This window comes from Myiozetetes cayanensis, unplaced genomic scaffold (genome assembly GCF_022539395.1).
Source record: "Myiozetetes cayanensis isolate MyiCay16 unplaced genomic scaffold, myiCay2020 scf10, whole genome shotgun sequence".
In the NCBI taxonomy this organism is placed as follows: domain Eukaryota; kingdom Metazoa; phylum Chordata; class Aves; order Passeriformes; family Tyrannidae; genus Myiozetetes; species Myiozetetes cayanensis.
The window spans coordinates 18568635-18594192 of NW_026086605.1; the positions used below are offsets into that span (position 1 = coordinate 18568635).

Genomic DNA, 25558 nt, shown 5'->3' on the forward strand with positions numbered 1-25558 from the left:
ATTCTCTTTTGCCACAAGAGGGAGAGCATGAGAAACGCCAGAGAGAGGAAACTGCACCGTGACAGTTCTGTTCGTGTCTTCGTTTTAGGCCCCACAAAAGGATAGGGAGGTTTTAGAACTGAACTACTCCATCATTATTCCCATACTTACTGGAAAGCAAAGATGCTAGAGATGGTCAAAATCTAGCAAAGAATTGCCCAGTGGTTCTTGCATTATTGTGATTATATCTCAGCTTGAGATGGATATCACTAAGATTTTATGAATCAGACTAATTTATTCAACAAGTCAGCCCTAGTGCTGGAGCTGGGGCTTGGAATCCAGGGAAGAAATAACATCTTAAGGTTAGATTTCATCACTGCTTGTGTTTGGCTGGCACTCTGAACCCGTTCCCGAACCCATTTAACTAAATGGACATTGATTTTTAGTTAATTCACTATCCAACCAAGTCATGCTGATATACTTTTAATGTACTCTGACTTTGGTTATGCTGAAGGGCTACATTTGTTTAACTGCGTTGAATTTTGTGTCAATTTAGTTAAATCACTATAAAAAGGGGTATTGACAAGCTCTAAGTGTTTTGTAATGGGATTTTGAATTGTAAGCTCATTCTCTTATCAGGTCAGGAGTTACCCCATCTTCAGTTTTTCACTTTGTCTTTGGTGATAACATTTTCCAGATCTATCTTTTCGTTTATAAAATCTAGCCTGAGTGATAGAATATTAACACTCCAAGAATCAGCACTCCCAAGTCAAGAAATAGATATCGTAAATCTGCCCTTTGTTTTGCTTTCTTCTCCTTTCTGGAGATGTGCTGTAATAATATACTTCTCACTTATTTTGTCTCATGGCGCTCTTTTTTTTTTTTTTTTCTCCTTTGATAGTAAGTTTATCAAAGATTTTCTGATCCCATGGTACTGTGATTAACTTGCAGAGCCTGTGAAAGGCATCTGCAAAAGTTAATTGCACACACTGCTCAGCTCCTCTGAGGTGAGTGGAATATAAAGTAGAAATCAGATGTCTTGGGAATGTGTATATTTGTATGTGACAGGTTCAGGTTGTGGATAGTGGATTAGGCATGACACAGAACGGAGCAATGAGTTCCTTCTCCTGGCTGTACTGACTCCTGTTGTGAGGCTGTGAACACACATTGCTCTCTTTGTCTGCTTGCAATTCTCTGCCTGCCTGTTCTCTAGTCTGTTATGATGATAAACTCTGCAGGGCATGGACCAACTCTTGTTGTGGTCTAAAAAAGACATGCCCATCCTCATTAGCTACTGCTCCCTCCTTAGACTATTTTTAGTCCTTGCTTGTCTCAACTAGTTGTTACTTCTGTCTTGCAGACAGCAGAGACTGCCAACTGCATGTTTGGGCAGCACCTAGCGCTTGGCAGCCCAGACTTGGTGAGCATCTTTGGTCCCTACTGTCACTCTCCTTCTACCACAGCTCTTTATTTTAGAGTGCTATGACACAATGGAGTTCTGGTATCATCCAGATTTTAACTGTGGCATTTGTGTCAGCTGTTTCAGTAGTGGTATCAGCCATACTTCAGTGCACTCAGGCACCAAGTTCATAAACTAAGCTGAGAGAGGCAAAGTTTGAGGCATAAACTGAGGCGACAAATCGCATAGTTGCAGTGGTATGTAAATGAGCATGTTAAATTCAATTTCCTGAAAACTGAAGGGGGCAGGGGAAATCAACTTTCTTTAGCCAAAGTAAAATCTTCACAGTTTAGGCAGGCATATTAATTTAGGACATTTCATCCTGTATTTACAGCTTTTTAAAACTGTCAGGACAGCCTGAGGTTTCAAAAAGATTAATCCAAGGATGCCAAGCATACACCACACAGGCCAGAACATTCCCCTCCCATCCTGTTTGTTGGTGGTTCTTCAGATGTGGGCAGGAAGCGAGCCGAGGACTGGAGGGATTATTCTGTTAGTCCTGTCCCTGCTATGCTCCTACCCAGAGGCCCCACAGATTTTTCCTAGCTTATGAACAAAGTAAATCTTTCAGGTGAATGAAATTCTAACAACCCCTATGCATGCCATGGGGACACGTCTGGTGATGTGCTGGAAACTGCTGGGAACACCTGCATTTGACTCTATATGTGCACATTCCATTATTGAACCTTGGGGGACACCACTAATGACAGGCCTTCAACTAGACCCTGTACCACTGGGATCTGCTGTTCAGCCAGTTCTCAATCCACCTGACTGTTTACTTATCCAGTCCACGCTTACTGAGTGTGTCTGTGAGCATGTTGTGACAGTGTGGAAAGCCTTGCTGAAGTCTAGGCAGGCAATAGCCACTGCTCTTCCCTTGTCCCTTCAGGTAGTTGTTTCATCAGGGAAGACAATCAGGTTGGTAAAGCATGATTTCCCTTTAGTGAATCCATATTGACTATTCCTGGTTCCTTTCTTGTCATCCATGTGGGTAGAGATGACCTCCAGAACCAGACACTCCATCACCTTTCCAGGGATTGAGGTGAGGCTGACTGGCTGGTAGTTCCCGTTGCCTTTCTTCTGGCCTTTTTTGAAGACAGGAGTGACATTTGCTTTCTTTCAGTCTTCAGGTATCTCTCCTCAGTGCCACAGCCTTTTAAAGGTAATTGTGAGCAGTCTAGCTCTGGTGTCTGCCAGCTCCCTGAGCACTCACGAATGCATCCGGTCAGGGCCCGTGGACTCATGGATGTCAAGATTGCCCAGGTGTTCTCTAACTCAATCCCCTTTGACTAAGGGAAAGTCTTCTTTCCAGCATTCCTTTACCCTGGTTTGTTGGGTCAGAGGTTCCCAAGGGCTGATCTTGTCAGTGGAGACCAATGCAAGAAGGCATTCAGTAACTGACTTCTCTTCATCCTCTGTTCCAGGGTCCCTCCTCCATTTAGGAACATTATCCTTTGTTTTCCTTTTGTTGATGTATTTGAAAAAGTCCTTGTTTTCTGTGACATCCTTGGCCAGATTTAATTCCAGATGGGCCTCTCATTTCTACTTACTCTGATAATGTCTCTATATTCATTCCAAGTGACCTGGTCCTGCTTCCATACCCTGTGTATTTCCTGTTTACACTTGAGTAATGACAAACATAATTGGCAGGAAACTGTGAACCTCAAGTAGCTCCTATGCTGAAGATCTGGGTCAGTCGGAGATCCTTTGACTCCTGGGTGCTGCTCTCTCTCCAGGAGCTCATTCACATGCTCAGCAGCTCTGTGGCTGCAAACTGAACTTCTCAGTGGAGTTAGTTTTGCAGGGTAAGGGGCATGTGAATAAGGAAAATGGTGTTGTGTCCTTGAGGTGGTTGAGATGTAGCCTGTGTTGCATACACTGAAGTCTGTAATATTCATCTGTTTGAATTATTAACCTCTACTCTAAATAGACTTACTACTTTTTTTTTTCTTTTTTAATGTAGTAACGGCTGCCCATTTTTTTGTGAGCTTATGGAAAAATCCAGTATTTCTCGAATTAGAAGTAATTCTGAAGCTGTTCAGATAGCTGCACCCATTCAAAAGGCAGCCCAGCAGCCAAGGCAGTAGCAAGAGTTTGTGCCAAAGACCATGAAGAATTCCAGCTGTGAGCAAATGTGAGAGAGCAGCCTCTGGGTACCCAAGCACTGCCCCTTCCCAGCTATCATTTCTTTCACAGCTGTGGGAATGCTTGAAAATTATGGACGGCTGGGGAGGAGGGAAAAAAAGATTACAGTGACTTTCAAATCTTTGGCTGAAAGCCAGAAACCTTGTGAGCACAGATTCAGCATTGCAACTGTAGCCATGAGAGAGATTCAGAAATGATTTGGGTTTATTTTTAAAGTGCACTTAATTTCAAGTTTCTCAGAACATAAAGCCCTTGTTGGCATGCTGAGGTCCAGTCTGTCCTGTCTTACTCTCCTGGGAGTCTCGCTCTCCCAGTCTGTCTCATTGATTCCACTCAGCTGTTATTAATAGAGATCACTTAGTTAATTTTTCATTCTCTTTCTTTCAGCTATTCCCACTACACTTTCAGTGCCTGAAGAACTTGAGACAGCTGAGATGGAATTGAGAAAGCTAGGGTGAATAGAGAGGTTTTGCTGTCTCCAAAGGATGTTTACCTGACTCGTTATAATACCAATCCTGCCCCACATCTTTGGAGAGATTTTAGGGATTTTCTTGCAGCAACTGTGGTTAGTGAATGAGATGACTCAAGCTGCCCTTCCTTAGGTATCAGCCCATGTAACTGCTATTCTTTTCAGTGCAGGTATCCCTTTGGGTGTTGGAGTTGGGAGACGGGGGATATCCGAGGCATGAGAAATGTCACTGCTAAGATTAGCAGTGTGTGCAGCCAAATACTTTCTAGGTTTAGCTTGTTATCAAGAAGAACTTTATCATCAGAGTTAGATAAAGTGATAAAGTTGTATCTGCTGCACGTTGAGAGATTTTTTTGCATTAAAAAATGGGGGAGACAGTTTAAACTTTCTTTTAAAATGTTATTTTTCATGTCTCTTTGAATGGATGGAAATCATATGGTTAATTTTTCACAGAATCACAAAATGGGCAAGGTATTTCGTGAGCTCCTCTGAAAAGTATCTGAGTATAAAGAGATATTAGGGCAAAAGAATGTATTTCCTTCCCAAAAAATACTAGCATTCTTCCACCTATACTTTAAATAGTTTCTAAGAAGATCCAGAGACTCCCTGCTATTTGTAACTTGATGATAGATTTGGTTTTAGTGTGATTTGGGCAGAAATGTTAACAGCCTCTTAGGTTCTGTGCGAGTGTTGGCCTGTGGGCCACCATCCATCCAGACAATAGGTAGCATGTAGTACCACTTAACTATAAACATATTAATTATCATCTCTTAGAAGAACCACTCCTTCCTGCCTCAGGAGTACAGCAGTCAACACAGCTCTTAAAACCAAAATATATTTCTATATGGAATTAAAATACACTTCTATATTTTTATATAAACATGTAAGTGAGAAGGATGAAAGGAATTGACTTGTAAGGGTGTTTGACTGAAATTAGATATAATAGCAGCCAAATAAGTTTGGGGGTAAACACTATTAAAGAAAATTTGGAGGTACAGTTAAAAAACCCTTATTCAATGACGCTGTAGACATCAGTTGTGAATTATTTTATTTACATTGCGTTCCCTACCATACAAGGATATTGGGAGAGCAGAATCCACTCACAAGCGATGAGGTGTAATAGATCAAGTAAGACTGCTAGAATATGAGATCAGAGTAGATTTAATCTTAAACCAGCAATCAGAAGGTGAGTCAGTCTCTTTAACTGTGACTCAAAAGGCAGTCTTGATTTTACTAGGAAAAACAGTTTTGGTTGTTGCATCACATTGATTTGTTAATATTGTAGCAACTGAGCCTTTGAGGTTCACTTTTGTCATAAATGGGCAAGTGGTGCATATATATTGTAATAAGTCAGTCAAGAAGTGTGTGTGCCTCACTGCTATTAAGACCAATCCAGCTAGAGGGGATAGAGAGAGAGAGAGAGAGGACGAGATAGCGATAGAGAGAACAAGTGTTGCTGTGGCTTCTAGGAAGGGTTCCCTGCAGGTAAGGAGCAGGTGGGGAGTTGTGGGAAGGATGGATTCCAGATTGAATTGTTGTTGTTCTGTTGTTCTCCCATGTAAGCTCAAAATGCCACCCCAGTTGCTTATGATGGGAGAAATCTTACAGAAACTGAAGGTCCTAGCAGGCTTGTGAAAGGACCAGCTAGCTCTCTCTCCCTACCACTTTGGCATTTGTTGCTCCAGGTTGTTGGCTTTCCAACCACTTCAGAATTTTTTTCTGTCTTACTGTTAGTAGCATAGCCCAGTGATGCTTTCACATCCCTTTTAGTAAGTTCTGCATCATCTTTTTTTTTTTTTTTCTGCTCACTTTCTTGTTTTGAAACCATGGAGTACAGTAGAGCAAATGCTTCAGGCAGACATGATTGCCTGTTCAAGATAAGGGTCAACTTGAATTATTCCTTGTGTATATTCTCCATGGTTTGAGGTTTGCATAATGTTCTTTGGCTTATTTCTGGATAGTATTGTAGACATTAATGCTGAAGTTCACTTCTCAGATCCCATTTCAGAACATGCAGTCTTAAAATATAACTGGATAGCTTTACAGAATATCTCAGAGATATGTGAAACAGATTACGAAGTGTGTGTCAATGCAGGACAGTAAGATTTATACCTACTGGTGACAACTACAGAACTGCCTGCCTGGTTGCAGCTTGACACACTCAATAGCAGTAGTTTATTAAAAAACCCTGTATGGTACATGTGCAAAGAGAAGAGGTAAAATTAGTTCTGAATCACATAAGTAGTTGTGATAGCCTTGCCAAACTGTTCCTGTTAGCTGCATATGAACTGTATAGTAACAGAAAAGCCAGTAACCATTTTATTTATCTTTGCTTTTTTGTGAGTAGGTCACCTAGTGCTTTTGTTAAAAACCAAAGCTTCCCCAAAAGTCTGATTTTCTCAGAAGTTAGGCTTTTTACAGTTTTAGTAAAATCACTTAATTCAGACAACAGTAGCATGGAAAGAATTCTGGCTGTGAGACTGGGAAAGGTGTTCAGCTGGGCACACAGCAGATAAGTGTATAACAAGATCTAAATTCAGAGAGCCATGTTGGAAGAGGATTGATGTGAGATTTCTTACTTTGCAGCCCAAACAATGCTTTCATTGCTGCTTGTATCACATACAAATTCCTTTGTAATTAACCATTCCCTGTCAACTCCCATGGTTGCCAGGATTCATTTTTCCATAACATATGCATTGTTTTCACATAATACATTGTTTTTCATCTCCTGTGGTTATTTTTGTCTTTGTAACCTATCTAGGATTCTTTGTTCTACTTCTGTCACTGCAGTTTGCAACACTTCTACTATCTACTATGCTCTCACACTTTTCTGCTTATAGATCTTTATGAAGATATTATCTGAACACTAAATAAAACATTAAAAGATGTGTTCTCTAGGGAGAGAGAAATCTTGGAAGCCTCTAAATGGAGATGTAAACAAAAATCTGGATACAAGACCTGAATAACAGCTGGGACTAGAGCCTCATACTGTGTGTATTTGATGAGAGGTTTAACATGTACTGAACAGTTGACAGTCTAAGGCTGTTCAAAAATTTAACAAGATTTTGGAGCTGTTAGTACCAAAGATGTAGCCATGTGAACCAAAGTACTGCTCTGATATAAATTCTTTTTGATGTTTCAAATAAAAAAAAAAAATAGACATCCTCCCTCAGGATGTAAACTAGCAGGCGTTATTTTGACTTAGATATGGTCTGCTTATATAGATATGGTCTGCTTATATCATTCCAATTTTTTGTTGGATTAAGTATCTTTTCTTCTGCAGCTGACATAAAGCTGATGTAAAAGCTCTATTGTGTGCTTTCCCTAACTTGACAGAAATGTGATTGTGTCTGTGCCTGATCTAGCTCAGTCATGCCTTAAGTGATTTGGTAGCTTAGAGCCAGCATTAATTGTTGTGGAGCCTCTGCCATGTTACACAAGACAGAAATGAGTTGTCCTCTTCACCATTTTGCATACAAGGAGCTGTGGCAAAGGGATTAAAACCATGTTCCAATTCAGAATAGAACTGGCCTCCTCTCCCTGAGCTGCTTGCTCTGCTACTGACTATTGCATACTTTTTCTCAATTTTAATCTACTCAGTTACTCAGTGCTACGATAATGCCTTTTTGAGAAGCCCTTATGATTTTTGAGTACTTCTGGCAGTGTTCATATTCCAGAAAACTTGAGTTATGGTACTAAGGAATTCAGGAATTTTGTATTGTAACAAAATACAAACACATTGCCCCTCCTGTACTTCTGTACTTGTTTTACAGCTTCCTTGTGGCAAGCCAGCCCATTTTGTCTGGAATATTTTGCACTTTATAAACCAACACTGTCTGTAAAATCCATGATTTACGATCTTCCTGTAGATTAGTGATTAGTTATCTTCCTAGTACTTATATTCTTGCTTGAAGGAGTGGTCTGGCTCAGGCTGTTAATTACATGGATTATTACTCTTTATGTCTGCTTGTAAAATATAGGTCGTGATAACATTAAGCTTTATAGGTAGCTGGAAATTTTGCACTTCACAGTAATGTAAACTTGATCCTGGTGTTCAAACGGACTGTGAACCCCTGGTTCCTTTAAGGTGGAATTTGTGACAGGTATAGAACACAGTTTGGTGTCTACCCAGCAAACACACTGTCATGTGTACAGGGTTGTTAGAGCAAAATGAGGAAGCCTAATTGTTAGAAATATTGTGTGACACTGCAGGTCAAACCAGCAGTTTTAGCTCTGTTTTTCAGGTCCTGGATGGAGTGGGCCAAATACCAGATAGTTTTCCAGAGTTCCCAGACTGGGAATTACCCACTGGCCTTCAGGAAATCAGTGTAGCAGAAGAGCTGTAGAGGAAAATGCTGAGGAAAATGGTAGTGCTTTAGAGGACAGCAGGAAAGATCTGAAAGCTAATTCACATGGAGTGGCGGGTGAGAAGGCTTAGTCTCCTGATCACATTACCATCTCAGATGGATCTGTTGCAGAGATGCTCTTCCTTCCCCACTTCCCCTCTCTAGGCGACCCAGTCAGACTCTTAGCAGAATTCACTTGACTCCTTTCCACCAGGACAGAAAGACTTGGACAGCTGTCAGCACCTGGTTGGAGTGGTGAATCCATCCCAGACAACGCAGCCCTTATTGCCCAGGGTGAACTGGCCAACCTGTGAGACACGGGCAACCCCGTGCAAAACATTTGTGTTGCAGGTGACTGAAGGAGCCTTACAATGCATAATGCTGGGCAACAGTGCAAAGTGCTGCATTTAAGCAAGAGTTGAACCCTGGGAAGTTGAGCAATGTGAGTTTTATCCCCACTTATCTTGCTCAGTGGATTATTGTGATATGTTTGCTTAGGCTAGTTGGTCTGATCCAGAGCAGTATTGTTGCCTGCTCTTTTTGTGGCTGTGCTTTTGTGCTGTGGATGCAGTTTCGGGAAAGGTGGCTGCAGCTGAGCAGTGGCTTAAAAAAGGCTCCTTGTCTGTGCACAGCGATAGGCAGTGCAGCACATCTGTGTGCTGTCAGCTGCTCTACAGTGATGTGGGGTCTGGTTAATAACTGCTACACAGTGAGGCATCCTCTTCGATGTGTATCAAAATAGGAAAACTTTGAAGCATTCTCAGCTAAGGTACTGCTTGCTGTTGCCCTAATTAGCATATCAGAAAAGATCTAAGTAGACAAGATGACTCCCAAAAGTGTTCCCACGCTGTTTGGTTGCAGCAGCCTGAGGTCCTAAATATAGCCACCCATAGATCAAAACCATGAGCCCTACGACTTAAAATGCAGACATTCTAGTGCTGCACTCTGAAACCACACTGTACACATGCATTGCATGAGTGGGAAAGAAACAGCAAAGCAAAAAAAAAAATTTATGAGGAAACATCTTGTTTCCCTTCTCCACCACACCACCAGCAAGATGCTGGTATCCTGGGGAAGACCATCTAACTCTGATAGGCAATTCCAGAGTCTGAAATGCAAGAATAAGCTACTACAAATGTAGCTTCTCTGGTGAGAGTGCGTTAGTCATCCTCACTGTCATGTTGGTATCGAATATCAGAAGCTTTTCCTACGTTCATTGTGCACGTTGGGACTGTTTTGATTTCACTTCCACTCACTTCCTGTTCTGTGTATATGTTTCTCCTAAATGAGAAAATGGAAAATCTAGAAGTAGTTTATAAAAACATAAAACAAAACCTGGTATTTAGGAGAGAGAGCATTCTGTAAAAGAGAGAGTTACCTAAATTCCTGATACTGCCCTGCACACTTGTTTTCCATAGTGCTCAACAGACATAAGTCAGTCAGCACTGCTGACTTGATTAGAGCAGGGCTACCAGGAAAGTTGAGCTTGTAGGGGGCTGCCTTTTTCATCCACGGATTTATGATCAGACCTGGTGGGGTTTGTACTCCAAGCCTCCTTCAAGAACCATAGGGGATGTCTGTTCTGTGCTATAACAGAACATGGCTAGAGATTTGTTGACAGCTTTGCATCCATTTCAAAAATAGAGAAAATACCTTCAGTTCTGCAATTAGAGGTGTTTTCCTTCTGGCAATTACTTTGGTAACCCATTTCCTGGAGTTGTCTGTCCATTTTTACTCTACACAGATATTCCATCCTATAAAATAGACTAAGGACTTTGATCATATTCTGATCTCCCCTACTCTGTTATAACAGTTCCTAAAAGGTACATACCAAAGGTAAAAGCAACAGGAATAGTTTCAACTGTATGGTTTCCATGCAGGAAGAAACTGCCTAGGTCATGAGAAGATGTCATTGAGAGGTGGGTACAATAGAACTGTATATAACTCTGAACAGGATGGGCAAAACAAAAAGGGAATAATTAAATATTCAGGACTGGTCACAACACAGCAGCTATGATCACTTAAATGTTTTTAAAAATCAACATAGAAGTATTTTTTTTTTACTGGGTAGTTAACAATGAGATTGCAGCTCCCCTTCCACAGTTCATTATGGGAGCTAAAACTTAAATGACTTCAGAATGGGATTAGACACTCACGGGATAACAAGTCTGTTTGTAGCTGTTAGGTAGGGCTGTAACATATGAATGTATATGTACCACATACAACAACAAACCCCATCATGTTCTCTCCTTGTATTTTTTCTGTGCCTCATCCCTATACATCTAACTCTGATCCGACTAAATATAGCTTTCTTCTGCTTACTTTAGTTTGTTTTAACTAAAGTCTTGAGTTTGTGTGATGTTCTAAAACTTGCTGTGTCTTGCAACATTGAGGAATACATGATATATAGCACATACCCTGAACTGAACAATCCATTTATTGCTGATACCTTGGGTTGAACTTGTGAATCGAGGTGTTCCAGGCTGGTTCATTTTCCAGATTGCTAGATAAACCAATGGGATTCAACTCTTTTGAGCCTGAAATATGTGAAGCTTTTGAATACTCCTGCTCTGGTTCTTCCTCCATCCTGAGATCTCATCCCCCTCCCTCCTCATCCTGAGGCTGTACTTGACATAAGTAATTTGATGCATTGATATTAAATTTAATCAATAATGATATATTTGTCTAAATATTTGTTTCTCAGTCTTTGAAGCAGTACCATTATAGAAAAATATGATTTCTTGTCATCTGTAGGGAACAGTCGTCCCCCCTCTAAAATGGAGATTGTCATTGTGCAGTTGGGGCTAAGTTACTTGGGTGTTTGTGTGAGTAATTAGCAACAAATCATATTAACTTGTTGTATGAGGATATTTGCATCACTATTAGATATTCACAGAATATTCTGAGTAGGAAGAGACCCACAAAGACAATCAAGTCTGAGTCTTAAGTGAATGACCCATATGGGGATTGAATCCACTACCTTGTCATTATTAGCACCGGATTTGTTTTTGCCCATGCAATGGGGGAAAGAAAGTTGGAGGAGCCAGAGTAAAATTTAAAGAAAAATGGCGATGAATTTGAATAGTACATCAAACCTCTCATCCACCATATTCAATATAAAGGGTGGAGAGAGTTTCGCTTGCTAGGGACAAATGAGTAAAGCAAAGTAATGCGTTCTGAGAAGTCACACCTATGGACTGTGGACCTGTGTGCAGTAGAAGAGTGATGAAGATGCTGACAGTCCTTATCATGGTGTGGTATAGTGGTGTGAAATGTTTAGCTGGTGAGTGTTGATGGATCAAAACGGTTCGAGTACAGGATGTGCAAATGTCTCCTGCTCTCCATCTCGTACTCCACTGGGAACAGAGCTGTCTGAGTCCCTGTAAGACTGTCAGCTTCAGGGCCTTTTCTGAACAAGGAGAAGCTCTTAGGGCATAATCTAGATACCACTGGAGAAAAGTAAAAGCTTTTTTTGTTATTGTTGTTTGGGAGAGTTCTATTTTTCTTTCCTTTTTTTTTTTTTTTTTAATTACTTGCCTACAATATTTTCCTTGGGAAAACAATGATCTCAGGGGAAGAAGTATGGGGAAAATATCAGTCTATCCTGGGGAAAATCAGACAGAGATGTTAAAGTTACTTTTCTGAAAAGTAACGACAAAATTCATTTTGGGTTGTCCCAAAACAATTTGCTATCTTTCAAATGTTTTTAGTTTATTTTTGCACCGATTGCTTTTGCCTTTTTTTTTCTTCTGCTGTAGATCAGCTTTTAAATATAAAAAATATATTTATCAGTAAAGATATTGAAATACTTTATGCAAAATGCAGTGTTAGGTTTTAATTTAGGCCAGAGCAATTTGCATTGAATTAAAAAACTGTTCTAATCTCCTTGAAATGCATCTTTCATTCTTCTGCCTCTGTTCTGTTGTTAAGGTGCTTCTGTGGATAACAGTGTAGTTAAATTACTCTAGTTGTACCTGTCTGAAGCTGAATGTACATTGTGCTCTTTACTGGTCAAGGGTGAAAATACTTTTCTTCTCTGATTGGCAGACATTGCCAATGCAGTTAAGTATCCATTACCTCTCTTCACATGATGGTTTTGTTTAGTGTGGACTATAGGATGCATTATGGTAGCAGATCTGCAGCTCTCTCGGTCTAAGCTGAAGGTGTACTAAGAATGATGCTTCAGTCTGTGTACTGATACCCCTCTGGCATCACTGGAAAAACTCCGAGTACAAATCTAGCCCTGGAGTTCAGTGGACAGACCTAAAGGTCTCAGCTGTGGCTTTGCTGGAAAGAAGTAGGGTCAGATACTCAGCTGAGGATAAATCAGGCATCATTACTGCTGATTGAGAATTTGGCCCAGTGTTACGGCTGTATTTATTTTCCCTGCTGCACCTTGAAATACAAGCAGTTTTTGCTTGATTGAATAGGCTTGTTTTCTGGAAATTACTGTTGTAATTACCAGTTCTGAAGAGAAGGTGTTTTGCCTGCTGTCAGCTCTGGTAGAGGCAAAGGGAAAACAAAATTAACTGTCAAGTTGCTTTCCTGAGGAGGAGTTATCCAAAAATAAGGGACTGTGGCCTGAGTGCAGGATTAAAGGGGTGTGCAGGTCCCAGGCCAGCAGTGGTATAATCCTTAAGGAAGGTGCATCCTTGTTTAGGAGTCTTACAGGAACCTGCGCGGTCCCTGTTTCCTCACATCTGTGCATGAAAGAGAAGTTCTGTCTCATTCTCTGCCCAAAGGAGGGATGTGAAAATAGAAATACTGAAGTGTATAGTACCTTGATTCTTCTGCTTGACTGTAGCCTAGAATTCAGATTCTGTTCAAAGCCAGTGACTTGCCAAGGCAGATGTTATGCTTGAATGAGTTTAATGAGATGATCAGGACTCTGTTTACCAGTGTGGCTTGCTTAGAGCGGTACTCCAAACACCCAGGGAAACAGGAAGAAATTGTAATTAAAGGCAGCTTTGAAATTCAGTATGTGACTGATTTGCATTTTACCATTTTATTCCTCTTTCCCTGTGCCCCTGTAAAAGCCTGGGGAAGTTTGCATGGTGAGACTGGCATTGCTGTGTTGCATTATATATGCTTGAGGGACTGTGGAGTGGCAATTGTGTAATGAGGATGAAAATCAGAGCTTATGGAGAAAAAACTAAACTTTTTCCTTAACTGGTGCCTGGGGTGAGGGCTTTAATCCTCTTGGTTGTGGCTCTCCTAGCTGTACTGGAGGATCTGGTGAAGGACTGCATGGTGCTGGGGGTGTTGTCAGGGGCTTGTAACCAGTGGCTCTGCAGCTCTAGGATAAGAACACCCCACAGAAGATGTGCTGCTACCTTATGTTGCACATGCAGTCTTTCTTTTCAGCTCCCATCTCTGTCCTTGTCTTTATTTCATTATCCTGTCTAGGGTGAAGAGTACATGTGTCTGTGCTAAATTTCTTGCTAATAGGACTAGGAACAAAAGTGCACCTATTTCCTGTGTTGAGACTGTAAGCAAAAGCTTCTTCCTCACTCTCACAACACTTACTGGTTTAGTGATTTATTCAGTTCAGTTTTACCTGCTGTGTTATTAAAATCCATACTTTGGACTCCATTTCAGCAGTAAAAATGTGTTCCTGAATCTGTTTGGTGTTATCAGTATCTCTTAACAAGGCACCATAGACTTACCACTTTGTCCTGTTCTGCTTTGTAAGTGCTATAGATATATTTTTGTCCTCATTTGATTTAGGTACCTGCATAATTTTATTTAATTTTCAAGGTGAATTAAGAAAAATGTAGCAAGGCTGTATATAGGCCTGAATTCATATGCTGTGTCTCATTATGTATGTGTTTTCCCTTGAAAACCTAATTCTGAATATTATGATCATAAAACTTGCAACTTTCATTAATGAAGAACTCTCTTACTGTTTGTGGATTTTAAATTAAGATAAAAAATAGGATCTGTAAAGTCTCAAAACAGAATATAGGTAATAATGAAAAATTCCTATTGGTTGGAAACCGGTCTACTGATTTCGGTGGGCTGATCTGAAATTTATGAATGCCCGGAGTGGCAACAATTCAGAAGTCAGATTGTATTCAAGCTGGTTGACCAACAAAAGTCACTGTTACTTTAGAAACATGTCATTTAAAAATCAATTAAGAAAAAAATACCTTCTAGAAGTTGTCAGTGGACTTCCCACTATATTGTAATCTTCTGAATCAAGTGGGTTTTCATCACACCACCCTCTACATCACATCTACTCATCAAATATATCTATCCTCTATGTAGTAAGGAAATAGCATCTCTTCCCCTACCCTCGCCTGCCCTGTTAAACTAGGGAAAGAAAAAAAAGAAAAAGAAAAAGTAGGGCAAACTCTGTAGCCTTTATGTAGGGAAAGTCCCATCAACTTCAGTGGGAGACTTGGCTCAGAGAGAAGTACAGGAGCCAGGCCAAAGTTTGCATTCTGGTTTTTAGGAAGTTAGTATCAGATGTTTGTAGACTAAAGCCACAGAGCTTTGCGGAAGTGGCCAATGAAATGTCTCTATCTCAGTGGACCTCTGGCATTTAATTCCTGCAGCCTCCAGTCTTTGTGTTTTGAAAAAATCTTTTCTTCATTGGAACATGTTTACTTGAATGCGATGTTTGGAATAGAGCCAGCGCTGCTCGAATATACTCATAGCATAGGCATAAATTAAACCCCAGTCTTGCTAGGGGACTGATAAGCATGAAGGGTCTCAGTGTTCTCAGATGAATCATACTTAGCTCATCAGTGGGTGCCTTGATTTAATGAAGCCATAGTATGTTAATGTTAACACTGCAAAAAAAGCTGTAAAGTTACAGGCAGCCATGCTAACTAGCTACAAGCATTTAAAAGCCTAGGCATGAGCTCCTACTTGGCTATTCTGGCCATAATTAATGATGACAAGTATGTTGGAAAAATAATTATTTTGCTTGCTTTTAAAGACAATTACTTGCTTGAGGCAAGTGAGGGGGTGGGATTTATGTGGCTGTAATAAGCATATGTAGATGGCATCTTCCCAGAAGAATATTATAGCCACAGGATCTTTTTAATTGACCTGAGATTCCTTTGTTCTGTAGATACAATTTATGTATGTGGTCACAGACTAAAATGACCCTACTTGTTCTAGGGTAGGCTGAGTTCTAAACTGCTAAAAGGAAAAAAAGACTGACTTTATCAGCCCAATCAGCAACAGATTGAAATCTCTGCTGGTCACTCTGTAGGGAGGAGAAATCTTTTTAAATTGGTACCCTGAGTGCATACTCTTTTCATCTGATAAAATAGGAGTTGGGGGTATGGAAGCACACTGAGGTGAGTATTACTGCAGTCATCTGGTATTCCTCCTGTGTCCAGGCTTGCATAGCACAGCAGCTTTTGCCCGGCACGTGGCCATGCCATCTTCTGACAGCCACCTGCCTGCTCATTTACCGTGTTGGGCTGCAGAGCCTTGGTCCCTTTCCAGGCCAGACGTGGTGGTGGAGTCAGGGAGGGAGCACCTGCGTCTCCACTGCCTGCCATTCTAGAGCATCATGTGTGATGGAGGGCACCTCTGCTCCACCTCCTTTCCCTCCAGTCACTGACAGCCTGGCATTCAAGGACTATGAGAGCGATGTAGTCTTATCACATAGTCTGTGATCAGATGCCTTAACAATAAGGTCGAGTCTTTCTCTCAGTTTCGTGCTAACTACGCCCAGATGGGAAATAACAGCAGAAAACCCCCAAGGCTGTAATTCAGTGGAAAATTCCAACATGTGTCCACAACTAATGACCTTTAAGAGAAAGCAGGAGTTTTCATATTTGTTACCAGTCACTACATTGTTCATCTGAAATGGTGAAATCCTCTTTGGCCACAGGAGAGAGAAGAGGAACCAAAAATCTGTATGCTGCTCACTTATGTATCAGAAAAATCTCCCTCTTATTCCCTTTTTTAATCTTGTGGTGATTGTACAGAAGTCACAATCCCTTTCCCCAGTTCCCATCTGTAAGGTGGGGAAGATGATGCTTTCTTTCTTAGTAAAGTGTTTTGAAACACTGTGCTGAAATTTGTAACAGAAAATGCAGTATGAATACTTACTGGTGCTTTTGTCCACAACCTGCTGCTAACAGTAAAGGTTGAGCTCTGTGTGCTCCACAGTCACTGGGAACTGGGATCTGAAGCTGAAGGAGGACAAATAAAAGTAGGGAAACCTGCTAAATATATATTTAATGTGGTTTTGGTGAGATGATACATAACAGAAAAATATTTAGATTTCTTGCAGTCCCAGTTGTATCTGGTCCTTTCTAAAAGCATTACTAAAGGAAGCAGACAAAGGTGGGTAAATGATAACATTTAAGGTTTTGGATCCAATTCAGTCTATTGGTGTCTGCAGATTTTTGTCGGGATAGAAATTTTTACCTGATTTTAGTCTTTTTGGAGAGCTGATTAACGAAAGCTGTGCCTGAGCAACAGAAGAGTACCACAGGATAAAGAATAAACAGTTCTCCCATCATGAAGATAAAAGGTCTTAGAGTTCCTCAAAATAGGCTGTGGTAGTAGGAGGTGAGGACTAGAAGAGATCAAGAGCCTGGGTTTCATTGCCCTGGATACAAATGAGAGATACAAATGTTTGTTTATGTAAGTTCAAAGTTCTCCCTAGAAATTGCAAGTCTAACAGGAAGGCAACCTCTGCTTTCAACTCCAAGGGCAGAGTGAGTTGGAAATGAGGCAGAATATAGCGTACTGGAGTTAAAAGCAGTAGGGTTTTATGCAAGGTCATTAAAGGGCCAGATTCTTAGGCATCAGTGAGGGATTACTGCGTTAGTCTATATTTGACCCTGTGCTAAACTGGTAGAGAAGGGAGTTCCCTTGTGGTCATGCTGTGGTTTTACTGGGTATTTCTTAAATCTTTTTTTTTTTTTTCTTTAATTTACTGAGTACAGAGAGGCAGACTTACTGCATCAGAAACTCCAGCCTGGTGTGTTGGGACATGTCTGCTAGCAAACAGAAAGATGGTGTTTCGAGGGCTGTTTGGGCATGGCATCTTCTTCCATGAACCACACAGTGATAGCAGGAGGAAGTGTCACAAGGTTCAGGGATGAACTCTATTTTTATCCTGACTGCCAGATTTCTCCTTCAAAATAATCAGATTCTAGTGTAAATCTTTGTTTAGGGTCTTCTGAAAGGAATTAGGAGTGACAGAAAAGTCCCACCCACCCAAACATTCCCAGATACCTGTGGAAAGATTTGTGAGACTGCAAATTGTGTTTAAACTGGGAGAAAGTCTGAGTTTCTTTGACACAAGATTAGGTTTAGGCATTGTCTCCAGATTAAATATGGTGTAGGTTGTTTCTACTAGACCAATTCCTTTCATATTTGCGCATTGCGGTGCCCCTTTGTCTTGGGGGAGAGATGTGTGCCAATCAGATCATGGAGGGAATGGATGTAGTACATGCACATTAATGTGTGCAAGCCTTCCAGCTTCTGAAGCAGATGGTATTGGGACATCTCCAAGGGAGAACAGTAGCAAGCTTGGGCCCCCACTCCAAGGTCATGTGAATTCCCCAAGTCCAACCCACAGGTGGCAGTTGCTTGTGTCACTGATTTAAAGGGACCCTCTTCTCACCTCTTTACTTTCTACTGTTCCTTTCTGCTCTATACACAGTTACATACAAAATAGTTTTTTATATAGTGATGTTAACCTGACCCTAGCTCAAAATGTGATTCAGAATTGTTTGTGTCTGAAAGCTTGTCAGCTGATTTCCAAACCATTTAATGACAGTTAGAAAGAGCAGACCACTGGTGGCTTATTTGGTTTGGTTTTTTTCTGTATTATGGTACAGATACAAGATCAGTGGCATCCTACTGAGTATCACAGGATTTATGAATACTAAACTATGGTGAAGTTTTTCAGATTGCACACTGAATGGATTTTTCTCAAGCATGAAACTTGGCTTTCCTAAAAAAAAAGCCTAGTATTTATTTCTGTGCTGACAACAAATAGTTCAAGAAAAGGCATTGCTACTGGCTTTCTACCTTTTGGAGTACACCCCAAATTTTTGCAGTCTTCATTATAGCATTGTATATTCTTTTACTTTATAAGAATAACACTACCCTTATTCAGATCAGTTGCTTTGCTACTATAGAAAGCTGACTTCAAATCCAGTCTATAACCAGATGGTTATAGATTATAAGTGTTTTTTCTTACTTATAAATAACTCCTTACTTGTATCTCAGTGCAGTTATGACTTGGCAGTATCCCAAAGGCTGGAATCAGTAAAAGCCAAGAGCAGAAGCACCTGTGGAAGTTTAGATCTTTTCTGTTACGAATTTTCCTATCTTCTAATTATTACACATAGGAAGACTTGAGGCAGAGAAACACTAATGTGCCCAAGACTGTGTAGTCAAATTTCTGGCTTTATCCTTTACATGGCAGGGAATGAGGTGTTGCCTGCCCAAGAAATAGGCTGCAGTTGAGTGACTTAGAGGCAGGTGACTAGGAGGAGCCAAACACAGATAAATGTCATTGCCATTAAATGTACTGTCCCACCCTTATGAAATCAGAAAGGATATGAAGTCAGTACCAAACTGCCTTAAACTCTTCAGAGAGGCAGCAGAAGCAACAAGAATAAGACTGAATTTCAATATCAGGTCATCTTGATTGAATAAAACCAAAAGATTTTTAGGAAACTTAAAAGCAGTGCGGTGGAGCAAGAGGAAATAAACAACTGTAATCATCTAGGGCAAAGAAATGGGATTAAGCTCTGGTTCTTCTCTTTTTAACTTCTGCCCAAGAGTCTCAAAGATTTTTTTAAAATATAAGCACTGTCCTACTATGACCTAATTTGAAAGAGAGGTAAACTGAGGCATAGGGTAGTGGGATGACTGTCTGGAATCAAAACCTCCTGAAGCAAGGCTCCTTTTTTTTCCAGTAGTGCCTATGAAGGAAATGAGGAGATAGCCCAGTGACATGACAGGAGATTTACAGTGATGTATTTTCCACTCTAGACAAGAACTGGTTAATAGAATCAGTTTTGGTGGTGTGATTTTTTTTTCCCCTGTGTTTTTTTTTCTTTTTACATTATCCAAACATGTTGTGGGTTTTTTTTCTTTCCTTTTCACCATATTGCTAGTTGCTGTAACAGCTGAGTAATGCAGAAGTTCTGCTTGAAAAAATGCTTCCTCCTTATATGATACTGTACATATTGTCATGGAAATTGTCCTCATTTCCCCCGAGCACACTTTAAATAACTTGAACAGCAGTGCTAATGAGCAGAAAGATATCTGCAATCCCCACCGTGCAACTTGACATACTTTATCCCACTCTGAATTCCCTTTGCTCATCTCTGAGCATTTTAAAGATCTGGTATAATAATTTCCTTTCTCTCTATGGTCCGTTCATTTTGGTCTTAGCACTTGGTAATAAAAGGTCAGCTTTGGCTGAAACCTTAGTGTTGCAGCCATGCCGTTTTTTACTGCCAAATATCTTAAGAAAAGCAAGTGTCTCCGAAAGGGTAAGTCGTGATGTTTTTGGTGTGTTTAGTGTTGTCTGTTTTGCTTTAAATCACAGTAAAGGATTTATTTTGAATTAACAAGCAGTGGAAATGGATCTATTCATACTGCTGGTCGTTTAGCACTGGGGGTTTTACTATGCTGTGTGCATTTTGGTTCAAGATACAGTGTATGTTATTATCTTGCGTTTTACATTCAGAAAAGCCGACTAAGCGAGAGGATGTTTAACCCTTTAAACATGGAGCATGTGTTTTGCATGGAGATGGAATCCCTAATGTAGAACAAAACAGCAAAGGAGAATATGTATTTGTTTTTACAGATAAGTTTAGTTAGGCAGCTGAGTAATGCTCTAGTATTTTTTTTCCCCAAAAGGAACATTTTTTTTAAAAAATCTACACTGAAATAATAAAATAAGTAATACTAAGTGAAGGAAAAGCATATTTCCTCTTAGCCTCTTTCCCGTGTAGGACTACCTGAGTGCATGATTCCACATAGATTTTCAGCTTGCTATTGTGAGGTTCTTTTTGTGAATTGCTGTGTGGGTTTTTCCAGGAAATGTAATTGTTTTTTTTTTCTCCAGATAGAAAAGCTCTTCATAGATACATAGAAAGCTCTTCATGAGAACAGTCTGCTTCTGGCATTTTAAAAATTGACAGTTTACTAAACTCCTAACAGAAAAACACATTGATTATTCTTTTGCATGTGTCTTTATTATGATGTTTGTTGTTTAGCCAGCAGTCCAGATGTGGGATTTGCATAAAGGTAAATACCAGTGATTTCTTATAGCTGAGACATGCAGTAGTTCCAGAGGATCTGAGGAATCTGACTTGCTTACCTGGCTAGTTTTATAACCTGGAATTTATATATATGTTTTTATTTAATATGTACATTTACCTAATTCCTGGTTTGAATATAAGTTGTTTCTAAAGCATACATAGAAGCGGGAATTGTATAAATTTCATCACATGCATAAAGTTGAGGAAAATGTTTTGAAGAAATACAAATTTGTTTCTTTAACCTATCTTCATATTTACTAGTGGGTTCCTATTTTACAAGGGGATTGCACAATCAGAACTAGCAGTTTGGGTGTGAGAATTGAATTAAGCTGACCTGTAGCCACTGGTACCAACTATTTGGTGTTTTGTTGAGTGAAATGTGTGCACTTGTACCCAAATATACACAATAATTCAGAAACTCTTAAGGATAGAGTCATGTCAGGAAAGTTTTTATTAGAAAGAATGAAAAATATTATAATTGAATTTGATCTAAGTTCTTTTTCTAGAGTTTTGAACGTGTGTACATATGAATGCCACTTTACAGCGGGGACATAGGACAGTTTTTGCTCCCTCTTTTTGCTCATCTGCTGGGGGCACTCAGCTGACAAGTGCTTCTTTCACTTATAGCATGTGCCACAGTAGGAATGTCTCTCTAGACAGGGGCTGAGGGAAGGTGCCTGCCTTACCTGTGTATGCAGAAGGCATTGCAGGGTGGGGCTAATGGTACAACCAGGAGAGGTAAGGTTGGGGTTTTAAGAAGCCACTGAATTAAGTCCAGGGAACAGCAACCAGTTGTACTCTGAGTCACTACCAATGTGAAAATTGTCAGCTAACTGAACTGAGGGTGTTGTCAGTCTGAGCTTGTTTCTGCCCAAATCTACCTGATCTGTGAAATCCATCTAGCTGTCCAGAACACCACTTGGTTCAGGCATTCTGGCAGGGTAAGGATCCTGCTTCCTTCTGATTCCCACTCTGCTCTGTATTGACTTTTCTCCTCTTGTTTCCAGGACAGTCTAGGAAGGGAAGTGCCAAAGCATAAGGGGAGAACCTGTGTCTGAGTGGGAAGTGCTGAGACTAATGAGCTTTTCCATGTGCTGTTTAATATCAGTCTATTGCTGATGTTGCTTTGAAGAAGCTGGACTCCTGACAGCTTTTGAGCCACTTTCAATCCAGTTACTTAAAGCAATCCCCTTTAACACTTTTTCAGAAAGCATTTCATTTGTAGAGGGTTTACTGTCATCTGAGTAAAGGTATCCTTCCCAGTAAGTAGGTGTGGTCATTCCAAGGCATTAAATGATTAGGGTGCTCAAGGTATGGCATCAAAAGTGTGGTTACATAAAAATTATGGTCACCACAGGCTCCACATCTGACCTTGCTATTCTCTATGTCGCTGAACAGGCAAGGAGCAAGCCATCAAGAGCAGTGAGGTTTGTGCATGATCTGTGATCTCTTTTCCACAGGTTCAAATGACCTGGGGACAAGAACTGGGCTATTGACAAGTTCACAGACAGAAATATTGATTACATGGGAAACAAAACTCCCAGGTAAACAGTCCTGGTTCAGCCTTGAGAGGGAACTTGCCCAGATTACTACAGGAAGTGGCCAGCAGGGATGGGAACTGGAAACTGATTCTCCAAAGTTGTATAGCCTGACATCCCTGGGAGTTCATGCTTTTGTGTCTTAACTCATTTGTACCAGGTTGTAGCTGAAGCCCATTTCTATCTAAGTGAGCTTTATTCTCATGATGCACCATTTTATCTCCTCACTAATATTCCAGGCTAGACCCACTGTGTTTTGGATTAACTCTCTTTTTGTTTTTGTGGGGGCTGAGAGAGTTTCCAGATATGCCTGAAGTGAAAAAGCAAAGCCAAACTAGAGCGTTCTCTCTTGCTGTACATCTTGTGCTTTGCAGGCAGTTATGCTTATGGAGATTTCCCACAGGTCTCATTTGGTGATGTATCCTTAGCCTACTCATACCCTCTGGTAAACATACAGCAATGACAGATTCTGGAAAGATACATGTAAGGGTTCCTTTATTTTTCCTATTACCAGTTTTAATTACTATCAAACTCCTATCAGTTATTCCCCATACACTCTTTAAATAAAGCATCAAAATAATTAAACTATTTATTAACCTCTGCAGCCTGTTGTTAAAACCCACTGTTTTCTCATGTGATTTCTTCCATAAAATTTTTTGTTTTCTTTGGCCATTCCCTGAGCACTGGCTTAATACTGCTCAAAACTGGGTTATAAAATGTCATATAATCATAACTGTCTCTGATCTGGCAAACTGCCATTGGTTTTTCACATATCTCTTCATTTCTAGTAGGCAAAAAAGAAAGTTTCAGCTTCAGCAAAGCCTTTTCCACTTTAATTCAAAAGAAATTAATAATGAATGTTTTATTGCCAAGTGGTCCTTACTGTTCTGCAGCTGTAGATTTACAGGACTTCAAAGCTGGATGATTAAGGTGCAGTTTTAGTTTGTATCCAGGTAAACCAAACAATCTAAACTTCAAAGGAGGGGAGTGTTCTTTAATGTTGTGGGCTCGCTCTTTGTGTTCAGCAAAGGGAGCTGCTGGGGAAAATGCCATGTGCAGCAGACAAGTGATGTGGCTGCCACTCCTGGGAGGCAGTCTGTTAGCTGCTGCCTGAGAAGAGCAGCCTGCACCCAGCAACCTCATGATATTTGGTGGCTGACAATTAGGTCGGTTTTGCGTGATGTCAACCTGTAAGACTTTCAATGTTTGCTTTTAGTATGCTTAGAGCTTCTGTCTCTGTGGACCTCTGGGGGTGGTCATGCTAAAGGCAGGGTTTGGGGCTGAGCTCTATTGCCTCTCCTGCTTTATTCTGCCTGTGCTTTGTTGTTTTGCTCTTCTGATACACTCACAGGGTGGGTAGTTTTATAAACATTAGGGAAATTGAGAGAGGCTATCTTGGTGAAAGAAAGCATTCAATCCATAGAGCACTGTGGTTTGAGGGGAGTAAGGTCCAGGACTGGAGATGAGGATGCTCTTCATTATGGCAGTCATGTTGAAAAGAGGCTTTGTGATTTTGCTCTTATATGAATATTTTGTCCAATCAACTGTACATTGCCAGTTCAATATAGTAGGGCTAGTGGGGAGGAAAGAGGAGACAGATAGCTCCATCATTAGGTGGACCTGGAAAGTGTGGTGGTGTGTGGCTTTACTTTCAACTCTGAAGCCCAGGCAGCGTGACATAACCCTTTGTGTTTTATTAAACTGCTTATCCACTTATCTGGTGGATGCTCCAGTTCAGAAAGTAGAAAAAAAGCCTTATGATGAGGCAGAAAAGGGACTGGATAACCATTACCTCTTGAACTGGTGTGTTGTTTACAAGGACTATTTTCTTGACTAGAAATCAGTCTTAAAAATCCTTACAAATAAATTCATTCCATTGGTTTAGAATGCAGCAAGGTCCAAACATGCAGTGAGATATTTGGGATCAAAGCAAGACACTTGGGTAGAAGATGAGTCCCCAGACAATCTGGATCCTGGCTGTACACTTTACCATTTCAAGAGGTTGGAGTTTTCAGAAAACAGTGTACAGGACTCCATGGGCCTGGAGATATGAAAGGAGCTGGCAGGGCACCACAGAGACATGTCTGTTGTTCAGTAAATGTTCAGAGCCATGTGGCTCTGGTGCAATTCTCCCTCATCAGTGTTAAAATCTGAGTGGAATTGGGGCTTTATCCAATCAGTATCTAGGCTTTTGTGGGATCTGGGCCACTCTCTCCACAGGGCTCTGGGATTCAGCAGCCAGAGAGGCCAGCGCTGCCAAGAATCGTAGCGCTCAAGAGGCAGAGTTGGCCAACACGCTGCTGTGCCTCTCAATGACCCATGTGGACACTGCTGAGAGAGCGGTGACTTCAGCTCACCAGTTAAAGCTCTCCAAATAGAGGAGGTGCCAGGCAACCTCTGGAGCTGCTGAGTAAAGGAGCGGCTTTAGAAACACAGAACGCTCCTAATTTCTGCTGTGATTTCCCATTTTGAGAACACTGCTTTTATGAGAAAGTGGCCTGCGTTCCATCCAGTGCTGGGGGAACAATCTTTTTGCTGTTCAGCTTGTTTTCTCTCATTCTTCGCTTTCTGCTTTCTAGGGCTGGCACTACCTTTGCAGTTGCACACAACCAACCTTCTACACAGTATTCCTTACTTTATGAGGACTGATGTTTGAATTAATCCAGGGTGCCTGGATGTGATAGTTGTGTTTGTCATTCCTGACTCTGCTAGTTGCTAGCCAATATCATACTGGAAATCAGTTAGTGTCTCTATATCTCTGTTCTCTACTGGTATGTAGGAATTTCTCACTGTGGAATTCAAAGGCTTTTTTTCTTTTTCCTTTTTTTTTTTTTTAATACAGAGAAGGCATTTTCCCACTAATTCACAATTTAACCTTAGAAAGTAATTTCAGCATCTCTGTGCCAGTTCTCCCAAAACACTAAGGTTTAATTCTGTGTGAAAAGCATATTCCAGCAATAGGGTTTACTTTTTATTTCTTTTAATTTATTTGTTGCTAGCCAAAGCATACAATGGAATCACTTCTGCTTTCATATACTTGTCATAAGATTGTCTTGGAGTTACTGTGGTGTGATGACTATTCCTTATGAGAAAAAGGCAGTCCAAGCTGTGTTAGATGTTTTTAATTGGACAGAGAATTAATAAGATCACATTAAGCTGATCTTGGGATAAGGTGTTTGATATAAAGAGTTCTTTTTACTGTCAACCTCCTGAGCCTACAGTAAATTATGAGAATCAGCCTCACTCATATTTAGACTCTAACGTGGACAGGACTAGACTATCTGCAAACAGGAACACTTAAGTTTTACAGGTGTTTAACAAATGCATTTACATATATGTTCACTCATGATGATTACATG

General features: G+C 40.5%; 1 protein-coding gene across 3 annotated transcripts in view; it reads left to right on the top strand.

Moving 5' to 3' along the window:
* ARHGAP22 (Rho GTPase activating protein 22) overlaps positions 1-25558 on the top strand; it is a 150800-nt gene that overhangs the window by 68424 nt on the left and 56818 nt on the right. The window contains exon 1 of one of the 3 annotated variants that reach the window (XM_050305599.1): positions 19718-19887. The exons of the other annotated variants lie outside the window; for them this stretch is intronic. Within the exon in view, the coding sequence (XP_050161556.1) occupies positions 19836-19887 (52 nt within the window). The 5' untranslated portion in view covers positions 19718-19835. Of the gene's footprint in view, positions 1-19717; positions 19888-25558 lie in introns of those variants that run through there. 3 annotated transcript variants of the gene reach the window in all.